Raw genomic sequence first — 22,500 nt, forward strand, 5'->3', positions numbered from 1 at the left:
ATATTCTCTCAACTTCGATTTACTTGGAATACATAAAAAGATAACTTACTTTTTTTCTCATTTATTTTATTTTTTTAAGAATTATTACACTTTTCATGTAATATCTGTAAATGTTTGACTGTTTGACTATCAAATACAAGATAATCTCTTGTCTCCAATTTTTTTTTAAATTTAATCGATTGCAATTCTAGTAACGACTTTAACTCTTTAACTTTTGGTTCTGTGCCTATGTGCTCTTACTCCAGTTCCTTTTGCAGTTTTAAAACCGTCTTTGTGGATGACATTAATTTTTGTTTAGTTTAGTAATCCTGCCGTTATAGTATTTTTCATATAAAAATGCGTACACGTCACAATTTATATAAAGTGACGTCACTTATATTTAAAATTTTCAGAACTTCAACCTTAGAGTTCAAATTTTCCTAACACAGCTAATAATACGAAACCCATACGCAACTGCTCGATCTTTCATGGGTGTCAACATGGTATAATAATCAGAAAAATGTAGTCATCATTATATTGGGAATTTTAGAATTATATTGATTAAATAACCAAAAACATTTGTTATTACTAATAATAAAAATTTTATGAAATAACTCTTTAAGTCTAATATTCCACAAAATCCAATATTTTAATTAAATATATTAGACTACACAATTGTACGCAACTGATACAGAAATAATTCAAATTTTTTGACAGTTCAGCGTGTGGCAAAATTGTTTTTAAGGGTTGCCGCTTTTTTAGAGTAAGAATTTTGTTTTGATTTGATGTTTTAATTTCTTATACAATTTGATCATAATATATTATATATTAATAGATTGTATTTATAAATACATATTAAATTTAGATTAAGAGCTTTAAAAACTAAATATTGTTGTGTATTGTGATTGTGCTATGCCAAAACAACTAAATAGTCTGTAGAAAGCTGATAAGCTTTCAATTAAGATAGATTATTTTGAACAAGAAATAATGGCGGGACATTTTACTATTAATGTTCTCAAAGTGGTAAGGTTAAAATTTTGTATAATTTTATATTAAAATGTTTTCCTATGTATTTTAGTGTGTTGCAGTAATCTTAAAACTAAGTGTACCTATTTACTGTTAATATAATAGTTTGACAAATAGTTGACATTTTAAAAATTCCTCACTTACTAACTATGCTGATGTTTTGGCAGCGCTGTGGTGTTCTGACGTCGTAAATCTTGAATGACGTGCACGCATTTTTATATGAAAAATACTATATCCCCATAGTTTCTGCAACGTCATAAGATTATTGCTTTTATTGGTACACACGCTCCAAATTCCCAGACTAGTGCCCCATCTATGATGATTGTCTTAATACTAAGAGAAATGAGGGTTCTCTTTTGTATTGTATAACATAATATTGCTATTTATTGTACGCAGGGTGCGGCAGATAAACGGCCAATTAGAAATATCTCCAGAACTAAAGGTAAGTAAATAAAGGAAGTGAAAATGGGAGTGATGGAGTTTTAAGAGTTGTTTAATGAAAATTTTTTTATACGGTTATACCGGAAGTTGCTTAAAACTTTTTTTTAGAAATATTCACGTTATTTCGAACATTTTTTAAATACTTTCCTATAACTATTGAAAACCGTTTTTGGGTTATAATGGTTTTTATATGAAAATAAGAACTTGCCATTCTCATTATACTCGGTGCTGTTAAAAATTGGCATAAAGCTGGTATCCTGAATTTTCGCCCAATTCCTTTTATTTTCAAATGGGACACCCTGAATGTAATTTAATATTTTAAAAGAATAGGTTTCTCGCTATCGATCTTGATTAGTATTCTATATCTTTCCCTTAAATTTTTCAAATAAATTAACTTTTTACATTTTTGTCACAAAACATTTTTTTATCACGTAGGCTATGGAAAATTCTGACAAATATCAGCTATTGTTAATGTCCAATAGAAACCTTCTTGTATGCCGATGGGTGAAATTTACAATAAAAATTAGCCTATTTTTATTGACAAAATAGTAACGGCTCATTTAAGAGAATATTATACACATGATGATTTTTTAAATTTAATTTTAATTTACGGTGAGTGTAACAGAATAGTATCCTGAACTTGCCGTGTTTTTGCTTAGAGATATCCTAAGAAGCCTCGATAAAATAATAAAACTTTTAAACGTTTGTTAAACAGCTATTCCCAGTTTGGTCAGTTTTTGACTAAAAGTAACAAGACCCACGTCAATAATGAAGACTTACAAATAGATTTCTGGGATATTTTGCAGCTAATCCCAAAATAATCCTCACGGGAATGTGACCATTGACTCCTTATTCGTATACACTGTCTCATTATTTACATCCTGTAGAGTATGTAAGACATGTAGAATTTTATGAATGGGTTTTAATGAAATGCCAAGATCAAAATTGTACAAAAAAAATATTTGGTGTGATTAACCGAAGTGACCAAAAAATGGTATGTTTAACCGCCATAATAGTTACTTCTAGAGTGACAAAAATCCGTAACTTACGTATAATAGTAAATTTAAAGTGTGCTTTTCGTTTAATATTTTTTGTGATGTTTAAAATAACAAAATAAAAAAAGATATTCGCTCTTATGATTTATGACGAAAATTTAAACGCAGAGCGTTACTGCAACATTTTACGGCAAGTAATTATTGTACCAACACTGTGTTTTTTACGTAACAGTGGCGCTAACGAGGCTTGGTTTCAACAACATGGAGCACCGCCTCACAATACTCAAGTAGTCAACAGATTTCTTGATGAAATTTGTAGCGATAGATGGGTAGCTAAAGGCGCGTTTTCACGGGTCGATCTAGGTTGAACGATTTGGATCGTTCGAGCATATTTCGATTTGTGTGGAAAGCAAAAAGGTTTACACGACAGGCGATGAATGTTAAATTAATTGTGGTACAAAATGGCGTCACGTGAAATGATTAATGTAGGTGTGCAATTAATTTGTTGTGCAATTTGGGAAGAAATCGCTAAATCAAACAAAAAGAAAAAAAAAAACGAACGTGGTGGACCCGACCGTGGATTGTGAGACGAAATACACATGGTGCATCACAAATCCTGCTCTAAGAAATGGTTGTGGAAGATCCAGAGGCTTATAGAAATCATTTAAGAATGGATAATGCTCATTTTAGAGAACTTTTAGAAAAAAACTGCTGAGACAAGTCAAAAAACGATACAAATATGCGTGAAGCATTACCAGCAGCGCTGAAATTGCAAATAGTTCGTCGATTTCTAGCCACTGGAGACAGCTGTGTGTAAATGATTTATTAAGGACTAGTACAACAAAATGAATGTTTTTAAAAATAAAAAGCCAAATTAGAACCGGTACATATAAGTCATCAGGTCCAGAGCCACTCTTTAGTGATTTCAATACTTTGCTCAATTCACGATTGTATGTTGTTCTAATATATTTTATTTTATTTTTCAAGTTATTTTCAGACATATTGAGTTTATTCATATGTTGTAGAATTGCTTGCAATGCCTCTCGCCTCGCTTGTAGATTGCGATAAAGCTCGGTTTGTGGATTCCATAATACATTATAGTTTTGATAAGCATCCAAAAATCTTGCCATGTCTACATCTGATCATTTTTCAGTCATTTTTTTCCGAATATTACAGCTTTTCGTACTAAAAACAACAACTTTATACATTCTAGAAGTACTCTACTCGGCTTTGGGTACGTTGTGTTTCCGTTCGACCAGGTGTTTACACATTCGATTCCAGTCGTTCGACATCGATTCGGCGGCAATCGCCCGTCAAAAGTAGACAGTCTTTCTACTTCCGTCAAATCGACTCACTCCGCCGAACGACCAAGTCGATTTAAGGTTTACATATTCAATTTGATATCGATTTTATAATCGACCTAAATCGTTCAATCCAGATCGACCCGTGAAAACGCGCCTTAATATAGGGCCGTTTCTCTGACCACCAAGATCTTCAGAATTGTCACCGTTAGATTACTATATTTGGGGATATATTAAATATCGGGTGTTATAATATCCTTCAATTTTTTAACGAAATAGATTAAAAAAGTTCATAAATGTTTGGAAGTTGATAAGCAACATTTTGACCATTTATTACATTAGTAAGCTAGTGCACATCTTAGGCCCTTAGCAATAAATGATAGCATCTTTTTATTTGTTCAATGTTCAACTTACAATATGAACGTTGTAAATTAACACAACATAGTCTATAAAAATAAACTTTTTGTGACGAAAATGTATAAAGTCAATTTATTTACAAAGTTGCAATTTATAAAGAAAACAATAATACAGATCGATAGTGAGAAATGTATTCTTCTAAAATAATGAATCACATACAGAGTGTCCCATTTGAATATAAGGAATTGGCCAAAAATTTGGGATGTCGGTTTTATGGCAATTTTAACAGCACCCTGTATAATAAAAAATGCATCTTTATAATTTAAACGATAGAGCAGTATGTAGTTGATAAGTTTCTAAGTAATTTTAACTTGTATTCAAATTAAATTAGAGGATACCTATTGAACTTTATATACATTGTAGACAAGTGTAATTTTCATTTAAAAACTATTACAACTCAAAAACGGTTTACAATAGGAACAGAGAAGAATAAACAGAAATGTTTAGAATAACGAGTATATTTCTGACATTAAAAATATACAGGGTATCCCATTAAAATCCGAAATTATAAACAATTTCTGGTATAACAGGAAGTAGAAAATAGATAAAAATAATTTCACTAAACTGTTTACTCTTCAAAACCTCGCCATACCAATTTTCATTATTCAGTTGCCTTTAGTTCTCGAGATATTTTTGAATGGACATTTATCGGCCGCACTCTGTATATAGCAACTTTTTTGTTTTCTTTAGTTGCGCAATTATTTGTTAGATCGCCATTTTTCCAATATTTCCAATGCCAACAAATTCAAAATTTCCTTAGTGAATGCCACTAAAAACGTTGGAGGAGAAAACGGTCGCAAAATAGTAATTTGAATGTTACTACTACCTCCAACGGTTCCAAGAATTTTTACACACTAATATTTTAAAGTTACCACACTAAAATTCTCAATTTTCAAAAATACAAATTCATCATATAATAAATAATTTGTTTTATTTTATGACCGACTTTATATTATGTCAGAAATAATTATATACAACTTATAAATCCAAGTAACAGAGAATAAAAAAATAAGAAAAACTATTTTACTACGTGAACAGGATGCATTAATTTAATTACCTTAGTAGGTGTTTCTTAAGTGGAGCACTCATATTTGCCACATTAATCACAGCTGCATCAGTGATGGCTCCACCAAATCCTTTTATCTCTTGATACCCAATAGTCGAGTCAATGTAGATAGTTGAGCCTGGGATAAGCAAAGATTTTGGGGTAACTCCACATACTTTGAAGTCAGTTTTTCTACCACGCTCACAGAGCTTATCACTTTTGGGTATGGGACATTGTTTTCCTGATGTGTTATTGGTGAAATTCTTAATTTCCTTGTTGAATCTTAGACCAGCTTTATTCGATGTAATCACAATATATTGATTGCTAGGCACTGGTTTAACTGGTTCACTGGTATCGCAATAAGTGGCGTTACAAACGCATACAGTTCCTCCATTTCCAAAATCTCTGCTGGCACATTTCTCGGACCTAACGAGAATTATGCCTGTAAATTGTTAAAGTTAGTTGTGTTGAAGAAGGTATCAAAGTTGATAATTAACAAATTTTATAAAATCAAATAAATAAAATTAAATTAAATAAACAAATAGTAATTACCATTTACAAAGAAGAGGAATTTAATTATCGCTTGTTTTGTTTATTGTTTAAGTACTAATAATTGTATTAAGTTACGGTAATCCACAATATCGCCCATACTACCTAATGGACATAAAGCGGAGATTAGATTTTTACATTCATCTACAGCTTATTATTTTATATCCCATATGCAATAATTACTATCAAATATGCAAAGCTTAAAAATTACCTTAATAAACAGTAATAAACTAAATAATGATAGCTAAAAAATAAAAAGTAATACAAGGGTCCAAAATCAGATCCAGAATTGAGTATGGCCGTAAATATTTTTGTCTTAATTTAGAAACGACTGTGGCTTAACATAAAACAAGATTGTTTAAATCAAGATTAAGAGCAGGAGTATGTGTTAGTGATACCAGATACTACCAGATATTGGACTAAAAATAACCAATATATCCTATATGCTTCTAGAAAACTACTAGCGATTAATTATTGTTCTTAAATGTAACTCAAAAAATACTTTAAGAATATAAAATAAGCTGAGAACTTTTTAATAGTCAAAGGCGCTGGCACTATTTAGCGTGTCTCTCAATTATGTGATAAGACAAATAAATAGAGGAAGAGCTAATCTCCTACTAAATAAACCAATACAGATTGTCGTTTATGCCGATGATATCAGCAATATATCTCGCAGAACGAAAGAGGCGGCCAAAATATGATCACAATTAATAACAGAGGTAAAAGAGACTAAACTAGAAATAAATATTCAAAAAGACAAATAAGCTAACACAGTCAAAAGCGAGGAGAAACGGAAGCACAGATGTATTAGAAGAAGATATTAAAACTGTAGAGTCTCTTATGTCTGGTACTTGCATTAAGCATCGATGAAATAGAAAAACTAGAAGTTTAAAAAAGAATAGGAAAAGAAAACAAAGTTTATTCTTCACTCGCCCATGTGTTCTTCTCGACCAACACTAAATAAAGATCGATATCAGGGTCTACAAACTATTATTAGACCAATAGTATGTTATGCATGCGAGACATGGGTGGTGATCCTCCTCAGTCCTAATCCCTTTTGGGATGTGGTGACACCATCGGACCTTTACAGTTTTTTCACGATTTGCCTCTATCCTTCTTTTTACTGGGCTAGTTGTTCGGCTTCATGTAACCCTTAGTTATTCAATTTTTTTTGATCTACCCAACGGCTTGCATATCTTCCCCTAGGTCTCTTTCCTTCAACTCTACCTTCGACTATCAGTTTTCTATCGTACCTGTTCTTCTAGCAGTGTGTCCAAAATACTGCAAATATCTCTGTTGTATTTGTTTAAGTAATCTATCATTTACTTTAAGTTGTTCTAATATCGATACGTTAGTGCGATGATCAATCCAGGATATTCTTAACATGCGGCGGTATACCCACATTTCAAAAGCGTCTAGCGGAGTTCGTTTTTTGAATATAGGAATGAAAGTGGATGTTGTCCAGTCATTGGGCCACTCTCCGGTTTCCCAAATACTTTTGCAGATCTATGCATAACATTTACTTTAACATCTCTAGTCCCTTTTAAAACTTCTGTGTTGATCTGGCCTGTGCCAGGAGATTTTCTATTTTTTAAATTTTTGATTGCTTTTTCAAGCTCTGACTTTAGAATGTTTGGTTCTCTTTCTGCAGTTCGTCGTAATTTGCATTCTGGGGATCATCTGCATATAGACTTTGACAATATTTTCTCCATACCTCGACAATCCCTTTCTCGTCATTTATAATATGTTGGTTTTGATTTAATATTTTTTGTGTGATTGGTTTAAATTCCCTGGATAGATATCGGACTTTGTTATATAGTTCATGGGATTAATACCAGTTTGCATGTCTCTCTAGTTCTTCGCATTCTTCATTTATATGTTTATTTTTATCATCCCTACATGCTCTTTTAATTTCTCTATTTAACCTTGCAAATTCGTTTTTGTTGCTGTCGTTTTAATATATGAGAGATTTGATTCCCCTTCGCTCTTCAAAAAGTTGCAGCGTTCTGTCTGTCATTCAGTGTTTCCTCATCATGATCTTTTTGTTGGTTTTGGTTCTTTCTTGAGAGGTTTCTATGGCATTTCTGAAATTTTTTCACATTTCTCCTGGGTTGTCCTGTGTGTTCAACACACTAGTTTCCTTTAATGCATCTCTAAATGTTTTCGGATTTGAAATCTCCAGCCTGTTTTCATTTTGGTGCGGCATTATTCTTTTTAGCTTTATCTTGAAGTAAGCCCATAACAATTTATAATTGGATCCACATTCAGCTTTTGGTCTACTTTTTATGTTTGTAAAACATGTCTTCCATCTCTTTCTAATCAATATGTTGTCGATTTGGGTCTTGTATTCTCCATTTGGGCTGGTCCACGTCGATAAGCGACGGGCATGATGTTTAAACATTATGTTGACAGTAGCCAAACTGTTTTTGGTTGCAAAATCTATTAAACGTTCGCCTCGACTATTTCTAATACCTAGTCTATAGTTTTCTACATTTGAGATGTTATCATTTCTTGTTTCGGTACTATTTATTTAATCACTAAATATAATAAAAAAGTTGTCAAATGCAGGAACTATAAACTAGAATTCAGTACAAATGATAAGATATGCGATATAACCATAGTAGCAATAGATAAAAAACCTTCTTTCATACCTTAAAAAAAAAGAAATCAAAAACGAAGCCAAACTAAGAGGACTGGAAATAACTGAAAATAAAACACACAAGAAGACACGAATGACATTACTGACAATAGTTGCACACTGTTTCGAAGACGTTAAAACATTCAAATATTTGGGAGTACTGATCAACAGAAGAAATAAACGTGTAGACATGAGAAGAATTCAAGCGAGAAATACAGCATTTTAAAGAAATAAAAAAATGTTTAGAGATAAGAAGATAGGCCGAAATACAAAAATAAGAATCTAAAAAACGACTATGAGATTAATTATAAGTTGTAGAAACATTTATATTAACAGCAAGAGAAGAAGAGCAATTAAAAGTTTTTAAAACGAAAATTATCAGGAAAATACTGGGACCAAAGAGGGAAAACAAAGAGGATGCAAAACAATGGATGTGTCACGAAATACAAGAATGGATGGGTCAAGAGAACATAGTTAAAGCAATAAAAGCACAAATAATTATATGCTATGAACACATATTGAGAAGAGAGGAGAGCAATCCGTTCAGAGTTATAATGGAATGGATACCACCAGGTAAAAGAACCAGAGGCACACCTAAACTGAGATGGAGACAACAAGTGGAAGAAAACTTAAGGAGTATGGAAATTAGAAAAATAGAAAGGACAATCAAATAGAAAGAAGAATACAAAAAGGTAGAAGAAACTGCTAATTTACACCAGGAACTGTAAAACCAAACCAAGATGATCCCCACACAAAAAAAGGATTATTACGTGAAAACAGCTTTAGCTTCTTCTGGAGCGTATAGCTTGTGTATATACAATTTGAGCAATATTTTTAGATAGTATTGAAATTAAAATAAATCGAAGAATTATAAGGAGAAGATTTATATAGACAGTTTAATTTTAATTATATTCGGCCTCATCTCATAAATTAATAAATTGTAGTACCTCCGCCTCTGGCTAATTACTCACACTTTAAAGTATAAACAACCACTCGAAACCTCTTCCCATCGTCTCTAGCCCATACCCTTCAGTCTATTTAAAAGTTGTTGTTGCAACATATTATGGGCATTTTTCCAAAATGTGAGGGTGGGTTGGGACTTATTTATTTCGATGAGGCCTTATATAATCAAGATCGAACTTCAGGTAAGTTCATTTGATCTTAAGATTATATTCGGCCTCATCTCATAAATAAATAAATTGTAGATGTTTAAAGTCTTTGCAACAACTTTATTATAATAATGTCCAACATATTATATGTTCCTAAAATGTAAAGTTCGTATCTAAAAATACTCTGAGGCAATTAGTTAACACATTACATAACATAATCCAACCTTAAACTAAATGTATATTCTAAAATCCTTACAAATATTATAGTACTTAACATAAATCAGGTCCTTTTTACCTATTTAAAATTGTATTGCAAATTCTTTATTAAACCTAAGGGCCTATTGTAAAATTTCGCAAGTTTCTTAGAATTTTTCGTCCCACCTGCCGCCTACTTATAGTGTCAAAACTGACCCTTTTCCTAGCTGCCGCAGATGTTGCGGCGTGGCGTGTGCTATGTGCTTTAAACTGACTTATATCCAGGCCACTCTGTTGTAGAATAAATTTGATCCATCTACCAATGGATTGAGGAATGGCCTAATGGCAAAGGTTTCTTATGAGTCAGTAATAAAGTTCTGCATGATCGTCTTAAATCTTTTGTTTTTTCCAAATGATTGTTTCAATGTTAAATATTTATGACGTTCAATTAATTTTTGTGTGTAAAAAATCAAATTTTATAGCCGGCAAGCAGATACAAAAGTTCCCAAAAATTCAAGTTCAAATTTTCTAGTTTTACACTCCGGTAGTTGCAAAAAATATTAAGCGTTTTTAGAATCTTCAATTTTTTGCTGTTAGGTAATGTTACTGTCAAATTATTTGAGTCAAAAGTAAACCCCAAATATGTGCACACATTTGTAGGAGTAATTTTGCTTTTAGTATGATTAATTAAAAACCTAAATGTGTTAGTATTTCTACAGTTAATTTTACATTATGTTCACATTATATGATTTCCCTAAAATCAGCAAATCATCAAAATATATTGTTACTAGATCCCCCTTTTCTCTTAGAATTCCTATAATGTGTTTTAATATTTTTCTAAATATTCTAGGTGCACAACTTAAACAAAAAGGCAAAACAGTTGTATTCGTATAAAGTGCCATTAAATGAAAGTCTTAATGAAAGATGTTTGTATCGGTATTAAAAGGTAAGCATCTTTTAAATCAATTTTGACATGAACAACCTTGAGATATAAGTCTGACCACTTTTTTGTCTTCTATCATAAAATGTACATTTCCAACAATTTTATTAAAATTTTTAAGATATAAAATAAGACGGTATGATACATCTGATTTTGGGATTGCCAAAACCTTGGAAATATACTAATCATCACTATGATCAACATTAGATATTGCACCACTAAGCATTAATGTGTTTATAAGGTTTGTAATAATTTTTACTTCTTTAGTTGACCGTTTATCTTCAGACGCTACAACTGTTTGTTTTGGTTTCTTTGCAAGTGGGATAACCATACCTCTTATGTAGGTATGTTAATACCTTTTTGTTGCCCTGATTTCTCCAATTCTTTCGTTGTCTTGACATCATTGTCAAGATCATTACCAAAAGGCGATTCAGTGATTGGTGTATCTTTTAATACCTCTGCCATTTTTTTTTATTTAAATTAATGGCTATTGGTTCTCTTCGCGATACTGACTATGAATAATTAATGTTTGTCAATAAGCGGCTGGCATCGCTATACTCTTTATTTTAATAAGCTTACCATAGGAGCACAGTTGCTTTATATACATAGAACATGTTATCTGCATTTTTAGCAGTTATATAGAGTATGAGTAAATATTTTTTTACTATTATCTTTTACCACTACACTTTTGTGTTTAACACCAAATATCTTTTTTAAAATATCCAATTTCCGTTTCACGAAAACGCAGATTTAAGTCTGATCTGAAGAAGAACTCCATACACTAATATTACATTAGGGAACTTTTACTTAAAACTGTCCTACATCTGCGAAAGAAAATATTTAAATAGCAATACTTCTATTTGCTGCTTGGATTAAAAATATCTTTATTTTAATACAGGCTAATAACTGATGAATGAAAATAAATAAAAATAAATAACAAAGATGAAAAGACTACTACTGATAGAACCAAAATCCTTGAGGTTTTCGAATCGTTTTATGGCGAAATGAATGAGTGCACCGACGAAAAGCAAGATCAACCTCTGTCCAAAGTCACAAACCAGTGACCAGAATTAATGCCAGCAATAACTCCATACGAAATAAAAACGTCACTTTTAGAAATGAAAGATATTAAATAAATATAAGGTTGAATGCTCGAATGAAGGAACTTTGATCAAATAAAAGGCATATATCGAGCACAGTTTAATTTAATCTTGCCCAAGTACTTTCGATCCCTAGATCATTTTCAGGGGCATCTGAAATAAGCCAAGAAACGTTTTTTTATAACTAAAGAAATTGATTAACTTCGATAAAAACTCGAAGTTTATGGTTGATAAAGAGTTTTTATGTGATTAACGTTTATAAACTTACTTCGTCAATTGCGGCCTATCTGGCAATAACAAAATGTCATAAACATATAATTGTACATTACATTACACTACAAAAGGACTGGCTCCCGATCTAACGGAAATGTTGGGGTGACATGTGACAAATGACAGCTTGGATGACAATCATAGATATGTGATCTGCACCTTTTAAAAATTCTATGAAACTAGGTATTGACCAAAAGTCCAACTGACACTATTATAGGAGGTCACTGATGAAATATAAAATTATATAGAATATTTTTTAAGTAGATTGAATAATCCAGATCTCACACTCAAACCTGTCTATAATAATTAGGATGTTAGTTTGAGAGCAACTGAAGTCGACGTAAAGTAAGAATGCAAGAAAAAGACTAAACAATATATTAGACAGTAGGTAGTTGACTACAATAAAACGGTCTACCAAACACTATCTGTAATGTAGAAAGGAAGAAATCTGACTATGTAATTAAAATACTAAAATTAGATATAAAATTATGTAGAATATTTTTTAAGTAGATTGAATAATCCAGATCTCACACTCAAACCTGTCTATAATAATTAGGATGTTAGTTTGAGAGCAACTGAAGTCGACGTAAAGTAAGAATGCAAGAAAAAGACTAAACAATATATTAGACAGTGGGTAGTTGACTACAATAAAATGGTCTACCAAACACTATCTGTAATGTAGAAAGGCAGAAATCTGACTATGTAATTAAAATACTAAAATTAAAAATCAAAATTGAAAGCAAAGTATATAAATGGTGTGTAATCCAAGTAGTTCAGTTGAACCCACAGTCAATGGTAGAACTATAAAATTAATATGGATGTGCTCAGTGCAGGAAGTCTAAACAGTCGAGCTGGGTCCCCTACGAGGTGAAGCTGTAATAAAGTTTTTAAAAATAGGTTTAAATTTAGTACAATTTAAATTAATTTGAGTATTAAGACAGTGAGAGTTTCCATTTGTTTTCGTTGTAATCTCCACATCTTCCAATAAATCCAACTCCATATAGTTTTTCTTTCTACTAATGTCATGTAAGATAGATGAACCAGTGTTGATGTTAAAATTGTGTTTACTGGATACTAAGTGTCGACCAAAACTTGAAGAGTTTGGTATTTTCAAACGTTCTGAATGTCTTTTCTAATGGTTCTACCTACATAAGAGGCATCACAATCATCACATTTTAATTTTTAAATACCACTTTTGTCAAGTGTGTTCATCCTATCTTTGGTGTTGATTAAGAAGGAACCTAGGTTCCTAGAGCAGAGGACGCACACCAACTAGATGGACTGACGACCGAACGCCTGTTCAGGGACAGGACAAAGACAGTTGAAAACAACTGAGGGAGACCTACGTCCAGAAATTGACACTTACATGTTGATGATGACTAACTGATAATAACCTCATGTGTTTTTGTTAATTGTTCCATTAGGTACCGACATGTTTGTAAGGTAATTTAATAGAGCATTCAACCTTATATCACTAAAATTATTAAGTATTCAGCAACAACGAAAGGTTATTTTATTTAATCTTGTAGGTAAGTAAAAAGAAATGAATGAATATTTATATGAATATTTATGATTTTTATATGAATATTTATATGAACATGAAATGAATATTTATATGAATATTTCAAATATTTCGCTTTTGCCGCTTTATTTGGTGCTTCATTCAGCAAACAATCCAATGATAGAATTCATATTTCCAGAGAAAATTTTCAAGAAAAAATTATTGATTTTCGGCTTGTGTTTCCTATAAGGAATAACCGTAATATTATAAACTAATTAATCAGTTAATCAGTTGCTTTAAACAAATTAAGATATCGATCATATATTATCTAAACCAATAAAGGAAATATTTCCGAAAAAGATGTCGTGTGCTGTTGATTTGAGCTTTATCATGGAAGTATCTGAGATTAAATAACTGAAACTCATTCCTTTGATAACATCAAACACGTTTTGTTTGTAAATAGCTTAACAGGAAATTAAAGATATAGTGTGATAACGCTGTTGTTGACAATTCAGTAATCGATTAAGGCATGACGAGGCAATATATATATATATATATATATATATATATATATATATATATATATATATATATATATATATATATATAATATATATTATAAAATAATATCAGAGTTTAAATATTTTTAAAATTTAAAATAATAATCCATAAACAAAAAAAATTTATATAATTATTTTACAGAATATAATAAAAGGTTTATAAAGATATAAATAAAAAAACAGCCAAAATACCAATTGCACTGATCAATCACTTGTGATTATCTCGTTCATGAATACAATGTATCATTAGCAAACATACACAGACCTTGAAGAGAAAAATAGCCAGACGAATAATGGATATTGATGCATATATAAATAGATGAATTTAGAAGAATAGTTAGTAAATAAATGAACCGAGCTATTCAACTAAGACTTCATAGAATAGAATTTACTCTTAACCAACAATCACTGACCTTCCTATATCAAAAAATAAATCACTTACAATCATAGTTCATTATAAATTTAACCCAAAAATTTGGAAATAGACTCAGTGACATTAGAAGTGTTACACCCAGAAGGAATAATTTCTTGAACTTAATTTTTTGGCAACATGGTAGATTTATATCAAGAATGAAACGATAACGTTGTCAAGACTTTTTATTTACAAGTAATAAAAAAAAAATAATAATGCGTTTGGCGACCCCATAGCTGAATACACTCCTGTGTACGTCTAGGCATTGACAAAATGAGATGATCGATGTCTGCTTGTGGCACCTAGTTCCAAGCAACTTGAACTTCATGAATTAACTGTGCCAGAGTCTGTGAAGGATGGTGCAAAGTGGACAGTCTCCTTCCCATCATATCCCATACATGTTCGATAGAATTTAAATCCGGAGCACGGGGTGGCCACGGCAAAACATTAACGCCAGCTTCTTGGAGAAAGTCCATAGTTTGACGAGCAATATGGGAAGGCGCGTTGTCTTGCTGAAAAAGGACGTCTCGACGGCCGTCGAGATAAGGCAGTAAAGTGGTTTATAAAATGTCATAAACATAACGCGCAGCTGTCATATTGCCTCAAATAAACACAAGTGGTGATCGGCTACCATAGCCAATAGCCCCCCAAACCATTACTCCAACTGTCCTGTGTACATCTCTCTCAACAGCAAACCCGATATCTCGTCGCTCTCCACGGTGGCGTCTTACCATCCTACGACCATCATGCATTCCTAAACAGAATCTTGATTCACCGCTGAATGCTACATTACGCCATTCTGCCGTTGATGACAGTAATCGTCAGTAACCTGTCAAAATCGCTTACATGGTGGTAATTTTGATGTCTTCGAACTCGAGGCATTTTCTTACACTGAATACAATTAGACTGAGGAATAATAACTAAAAATTTCTATACAAACCGGTTTTTACAAATCGGTATCTTCACAAAAAAATTTAAAGGTAAAACTTTATTTTTACAAAAAGTAGAAAAGATAAAACATTGATATTGTTTTCATAGCATGTTTTAAATATTGTCATTCTGTTGCCAAAAAATTAAGTTCAAGAATTTATTCCTTCTAGGTGTAACACTTTTAATGTCATTAAGTATAATATATTAATATAATATATTAATACAATATATTAATATACATTTTATAAATAAAACTATTTATTAAACTTCAAACTAACTAAATTGAGCTTACAACTAATAGAATCTTAAATAAAAGAGACTAAATCAAGTATAAAAAATTAATAGCAAAAGATAATAACCAACGGACATCTAAATCACTGTATTGTGTACTGCATTTACAACAAATAAATATTATGCTTTTTGTATGTTTTCTGCAAATTGGTTTGCTACAATCTCTGCAATAGTTATTTCCTGACCATAAAATTTTAAATAGAGTACTGACAACTACTAACTGGTTTTTAAAAGCTGTTTGGCATCTAAATTTTAATAATAACGCATCTACATCTTAATAAATAAGTATTTTATTCAGTCTAGCCCAAAATGCCATTCCGAAAATCTGAAAAAAGTTCAAGATATCTTAGGAAAAAATAATTATCCACCAGAATTTTACAACCGTCTAATTAAAAAAAGAAGTTACATTAGGAAAAAATTAATATAATTCCGTTACCTTCTTCTTCTTTAAGTGCCGTGTCCCGATCGGAGGTTGGATATCATCATCACTATCTTTACTTTAACTGCTGCTTCTCTGAAGAGTTCTATAGAACTGCATTTAAACCAGTCACTTAAATTCTTCAACCATGACACTCTCCTTCTTCCTATACTGCTGCCTCCTCTTATCTTTCCCTGTATTATCAGCCTTAGCAGTTCATATCGCTGTCCCCTCATTACGTGTCCCAGATATTGTAACTTTCTTATTTTTATTATGTTTATTATTTCGCATTCTTTGCCCATTTCTCGCAATACTTCGGTGTTAGTTTTCTTCCGTGTCCATGCTATTCTAAGCATCCTCCTGTAACACCACATTTTAAAGGACTGTTCCTTATTTACATGTTCTTGCTTTAATATCCAGCTTCCAAGTCCCTATTGCAGTATCGAAAACACGTAGCATCTCAGTGCTATTACTCTCAGTTCTAATCTAAGATCTTTGTTGCAGAGAATTGTTTTCATTTTTACAAACGCATTTCTTGCTATTTCTATCTTTGCTCTTATTTCGGATGTTTGATCATTGTCTGAAATCCAGGTTTCTAGGTATTTGTATTTATCAACCCTTTCTATCGGTACATTTCCCTAATCACGTATTTGGTCTTTTTTATATTCAATTTTAGTCCACATTTTTCACAGAAACTGTTTGTCTGGTTTAGCAGTAATTAGAGTTATTCAAATTGCTATAATAACGGTGTCATCTGCATATCCTATATTGTTAACAGATCTTCCGTTAATTATTATTCCTTTACCTTGAGATAGTCATGCTTCTTCAAAAATGGCTTAACTATATACATTAAATAGTAATGTGGACATAATACATCCCTGCCTAACTCATCTCCTGATTTCAATTTCTGGACTGGGTTCGTTATCTATTACGATTTGTGCTCTTTGATTCCAGTAAAGGTTTGTTATTATTTAGAAGTCCCTTGGTCTATGTTTTTTATCTTTAGAATTTGGATTAATTTTTCATGTCTAACTTTATCAAATCCTTTTTAAAAATCAACGTAACAAACATGCACATCAACATTCATATCCATGCATCTTTGAGCTAACATATTAAGAGCAAATAACGCTTTTCAGGTTCTTAGTTCGTTTCTGACCCAAACTGACTATCATCTATTCCTTCTTCCAGTTTTTTATTTATACGACCATGTATTATTTTCAGAAATAATTTGAGAATGTGACTTATTAGTGATATTGTTCTGTATTCACTGCAATATTTAGCGTTTGTATTTTTAGCGATACCACAAAATTTGGAGAGTAACCATTGTTTCGGTATGTGTCCTGTTTTGTATACTGAGTTAAATAAGTCTACTATAATGTCGTATCATTTCATCTTTCATCTATCATTTCATATAAGGTTTCATCATTTATGTATTTTAAGGTTTCTATACGAATTTGGTCTGAACCTACTGCTATACCATTTTTACTGTTTTTTAATGCCGTTTTAATTTCCTCTTTTAATATCTTTAAAACCATATTCTCGTCTACTTATATCTCCATCTGTTCTGTTCTATTGTCTTTGAACAGTTCATTGATGTATTCTGTTCATCTTTTTAATTTGGCGTTAGTATTCAATACAAGTTTCCCATTTGCATCTTTCAGTATTTCTGGTTTTCTTGTTCTATTGTTGTGAGTAAATTCTTTAATTTTTTTATGTGTGTTAAAACTATCATTTCTTTTCTGGTATTCTTCTATTTCTGCGCATTGTTCTTTTAACCATTGTTCTTTCGCTTTCCTAATTCTGTATTTTATTTGTTTATCCACTTTTTTGTACATCTGATTATCTTTGTTTTTATATTGACGCCTTTCTTCCATTAAATCTAAAATTTCTTCCGTCATCCATTGCTTCTTTTTATATCTGGTTGGTATTAGAATTTCTTTTTGACTTTTATCTATTTCTGTCTTTATTAATAACTAATTTATTTTATAATTTATTTTATGCGGCTTAGTACTTATCCCGATACCTATTTAAAACAAATCCAAACTATACCTAGTAATAGTAACAGTAATGTTATTAAAACAGATATTATATATTCTTACCACATATTAATGAATCCCCTTAATAAATGTGAAAAATGTTGGTCAAATACAACATCGACTTTGTCATGTTCATAGTAATTATTTAAATAAACTACTTATTTACTAAACAGCATAAGACAAATGTTGTTTATAAAATAAATTGTAAAGACTGAAACTCAACATATATTGGGCAAACACCATTAGGCATTCTGTAGAAAATAACCATTCTTCTGATTTTAAAAATGTACATATTTTGGAAATACAAAAGAATTAAGTATAACAAAAGATGTATACTGAAGATGATTCAAACATAAAAGATCGATATTAGACTCTGAGCATAGTAGCTAATACGTGTTTTAAAATCGAGCTCTTAAAATTAATTTAAAAACTGGCGAAACACTAAAAATCTTTTCGTTAATTAGTGATCCAGTAGTGTAATAACGAGAATAAATCAAAAGAGACAGTAAGTTACTTTAATCAAAACAATTTTTACAATTATCGAATATTATTTTCGAAACATAAGCATTTAACCTACAAATGCTTATGTCAAGTTCTACTACAGACTACGAAGGTTGTTTGCCAGGACCGTACTCCAATTACAAATTATTACTAAAAATGAATAGTTCCATTCAATCTGACCTTCCTACAACTAATAATACACCGAACAACGCCTCATCAAATCAATTTAATGGATCACCTGCATATTCTTCGGTAACCAATCAAACACAACAATACAATATATTTCCATCAAGAAATCAAGCAATTATTTTTGATTCAATTAAAAATACCAAACTAGATGATTATTTGTCCGCTCTCAGTCTTCTGATACAATCAACCCACATCATTTTCTGTTCAAAATTATCAAATAATAGAGTATGTATATATTTAACAAACAAAAATTTAGTAGAGAATATTATAAACAAAAATGAAAACATTTAAATAAACCAACAACTCTTACAAGGTTGTAGACTAATTAGCCCCAGTCAGCGATTAGTATTGTCCAATGTCTGTACCTCAATCCCACAATCCTATAATATTCCTAAGAATAGGCACATTAACACCACAATTCCAGCATATTTTGAGTTTCAGGCGTCAAACATACTTATCTCCACTAAATACCCAGCCCCTACCTAATTTTTTTCTTACGAGACATGAGAAAACAAAATACAGGATTTACCTATCATTAGATAACCAAGCTTGCCAAACATGTAAGCAAACCAAACACTTAACAAAAAACTGCTCAATGTCTACTGCGATTACAACGGATAATTTAACATCAAATAATCCAGTTTCAAATATGGACCCAATTGAAAATACAACTAATCTATCAACTCAAAAAACTCAGACAAACACCAAACAACAACAATCAAAACAATAAAGCACACACCGAGAAACCACAAACAACCACAAACTACCCAACAACAAAACCATACATGCAGCCAACCAAAGAAGATTCACAAACAACAAACGACCCAAAAATCATCATCATCATCAGTGGTGCTACAGCTCTAGTTGAGCCTTGACCTTCCCCAGTCTATTTCGCCAGTCGTTTCTGTTCATCGCCAACCGTTGCCAATTTGCCGCGCCGATTTTCCTTGCGTCCTCGTCCACACCGTCCCTCCATCTCAGTCGTGGTTTGCCTCTACTCCTATTTCCCACTGGGACCGATAATAGAGTTCGTCTGGGTGGGTAATTTTCATTTGCTTTTGACACATGTCCAGCCCATCTAAGCCTAACTATTTTTATGAAGGATATTACATCTCTACCATTTACTATTTTTTTATACTTCTCGTACAATTCGAAATTATATCGCCTTCTCCAAATAACATTCTCACAGAATGCGCCCATTATTCTTCTTAGTATCTTCCTTTTGAAGACGAGCAGAAGATTTGCGTCTGTTTTGGAGATGGTCCATGTTTCTGACCCATATGTCAGCACTGGTAGGATGAGTGTTCTATATATTAGTAGTTTGGTTTTCTGGCTTAAATTTCTGTTTTTTAGCTGCTTGCTTAGTCCAAAATAACATTTGTTTGCTAGCAGTACCCTCCGTTTTACTTCTTCAGATGTGTCATTATCGTTTGTTATGAGATAACCCAAATATGTAAACCCAAAAATAGATCTAGAAAATAAGGCAACGCATATAAACACAGACAAAGCACAAAACAAACGCACAATCTCCCAAATCTCTCTACCATCTACTACATCTACAGGGGAACCTACTTTTATTACACCAAAAAATAAAGAGAAGAAAGTAAAATCAGATCAAAATTTTAAACCACAAAAAATACTAGAAAAAATGCTAAGCTACTGTAGAACTTTATTTGATAACCCAAACTCCAACTACCCTATAACTTACGAACAGTTTTTTTAAAAACTGTGAGAACTCACCAGACCCGTTAAGTACCGCCAAAATGTATACAAAAGAAACAGAAGAGGTTACAGATATTACTAATAATACCCTTACCTAAAGGACCGAAAAATTAAAGTCAAATGCACTCGAATAAAAAATAAAATACTAAAGCAAATCAACTCAGACCTTCAAACAGACTTAGAAAGCGACGCATCTACAGAAATTTATTAATATATCATTTTCAACTCTCTAATTCAATGGAACATAAATGGGTATTATACCCATTTAGAAAGGTTAAAATTATTAATTTCAAAACATAAACCTAGTTTGATATGTTTACAAAAAACCAACTTTAAAACCAACAAAGAATTATTACGATAATTGTTTTTATAGAAATCGAGAAAATGCCAAAATTGCTAGCGGACGGGTAGCAATCTACATAAAAGAAAACTTTGACGATAAACCTGATAAATAAAAAACCCCATTCAAAAGAACTTTCAAACCTATTAAATCAACTACCTGCTCCACGAATAATAATTGGAGATTTCAATGCACATAATCCGTTATGGGGTTCAGCAAAACTAACATCTCTAGGTCAAAAAAGTAAAAAAATAATAGAAGAAGTCAACTTAAATATTCTTAACGACGGACAACATACGCGCTTTGACATAAGAACAGATGAAGGCTCTAGTATAGATCTATGTATTTGCGAACCATCAATTACACTTACTCTTACGTGGGATGTGTTACCAGATCTATATGATAGTGATCACTACCCTATCATAATACTCAATGAACTACAATCAACTTGTACCTCGCAACAACTAAAATGGAAATTAAAAGACGCACATTGGACAGAATTTCAAAATTACGTTGAAAACAATTTACAAAACCTAAAGGAAAATGTAGATATAGATAAAACAATATATTCTCTGACAAACATAATCACAGAATCAGCAAATAAGTACGTTGCAATAATTATTAAGTACGATCACAAACATCAGTCGGTACCTTGGTGGGATCATGACTGCAAAGAAGCATTAATAAAATCGAAACAAGCTTTTAATAAATTCAAGCAACACAAAACTCAAGAAAACTATATAATTTAAAAAATTAAGAGCAGTCGCTAGGTATACCATTAAAAAAGCCAAACGTGATTCTAATAGAGAATATGTCACCACAATACATAGTTTAACTCCCATAACAACAATATGGAAAAAAGTCAACAAAATGTCTAGATCCAAACCCCATACATCAATCAACTTTTTAACTTAAATTAACATTATTTATAAAAGCGCAGAAGAAATATCCAATATACTAGCATTTACTTATGAATATAATTCAAGTAACTCAAGTCTCTTCTTTTCCCTATATATTATAGTACACGTCATTTGGGAAACGTGTGTTGACACAGAAATAAATACCAATAACTTAATTTGAAGATTAACATATTTAAAAACATAAATTTATGTCATAATTTTATACTATTTATAAATTATAATTTACCTCCAGCTAGTAAGACACCTAGCTTTAGTAAAACTCTACCACTAAAAATCATCGTAGGTATTACTAACAATGACGGGCACAAGGATAACGCTGGTTTATTTATATATTGTCTGTTCATTCCACTGATAACATATTTGTATAAAAAACTAAATTTATGGTAATCAGCAGTTGAATAGGTAATATCTTATTTAATAGAGCTGATAGACATTATAAATTTTACTTGAAATATAGCAACAATAACTAACTTTAATTTACTGAGTTTTTAAAAAATTATTATTTTAACCTTTCGCGGACTAAACGGACGGACTAAAGAATTCATTTAATCAAATAAAATGAACTGCTATTACAAACACTTATTTATTAATTATTTTGCATGTTACACAAATTCATTACAAATATTTCTGCAATGTTATAAACACGTATATTGCCTACATTTAACAAATCAATAC

General features: G+C 31.4%; 1 protein-coding gene across 1 annotated transcript in view; it reads right to left on the bottom strand.

Annotated features, from left to right (window-relative positions):
- Positions 1–22,160, bottom strand: part of LOC140443609 (putative glucosylceramidase 3) — a 54,698-nt gene extending 32,538 nt beyond the window's left edge. The window contains exons 1-2 of the mRNA XM_072534960.1: positions 22,052–22,160; positions 5,217–5,646 (exon numbers count right to left, since the gene is read on the bottom strand). Of these exons, the coding sequence (XP_072391061.1) occupies positions 5,217–5,646; positions 22,052–22,103 (482 nt within the window). The 5' untranslated portion in view covers positions 22,104–22,160. The remainder of the gene's footprint in view (positions 1–5,216; positions 5,647–22,051) is intronic.
- Between the last annotated feature and the right edge of the window lie 340 nt (positions 22,161–22,500).

This window comes from Diabrotica undecimpunctata, chromosome 6 (assembly GCF_040954645.1).
Source record: "Diabrotica undecimpunctata isolate CICGRU chromosome 6, icDiaUnde3, whole genome shotgun sequence".
Taxonomy (NCBI): domain Eukaryota; kingdom Metazoa; phylum Arthropoda; class Insecta; order Coleoptera; family Chrysomelidae; genus Diabrotica; species Diabrotica undecimpunctata.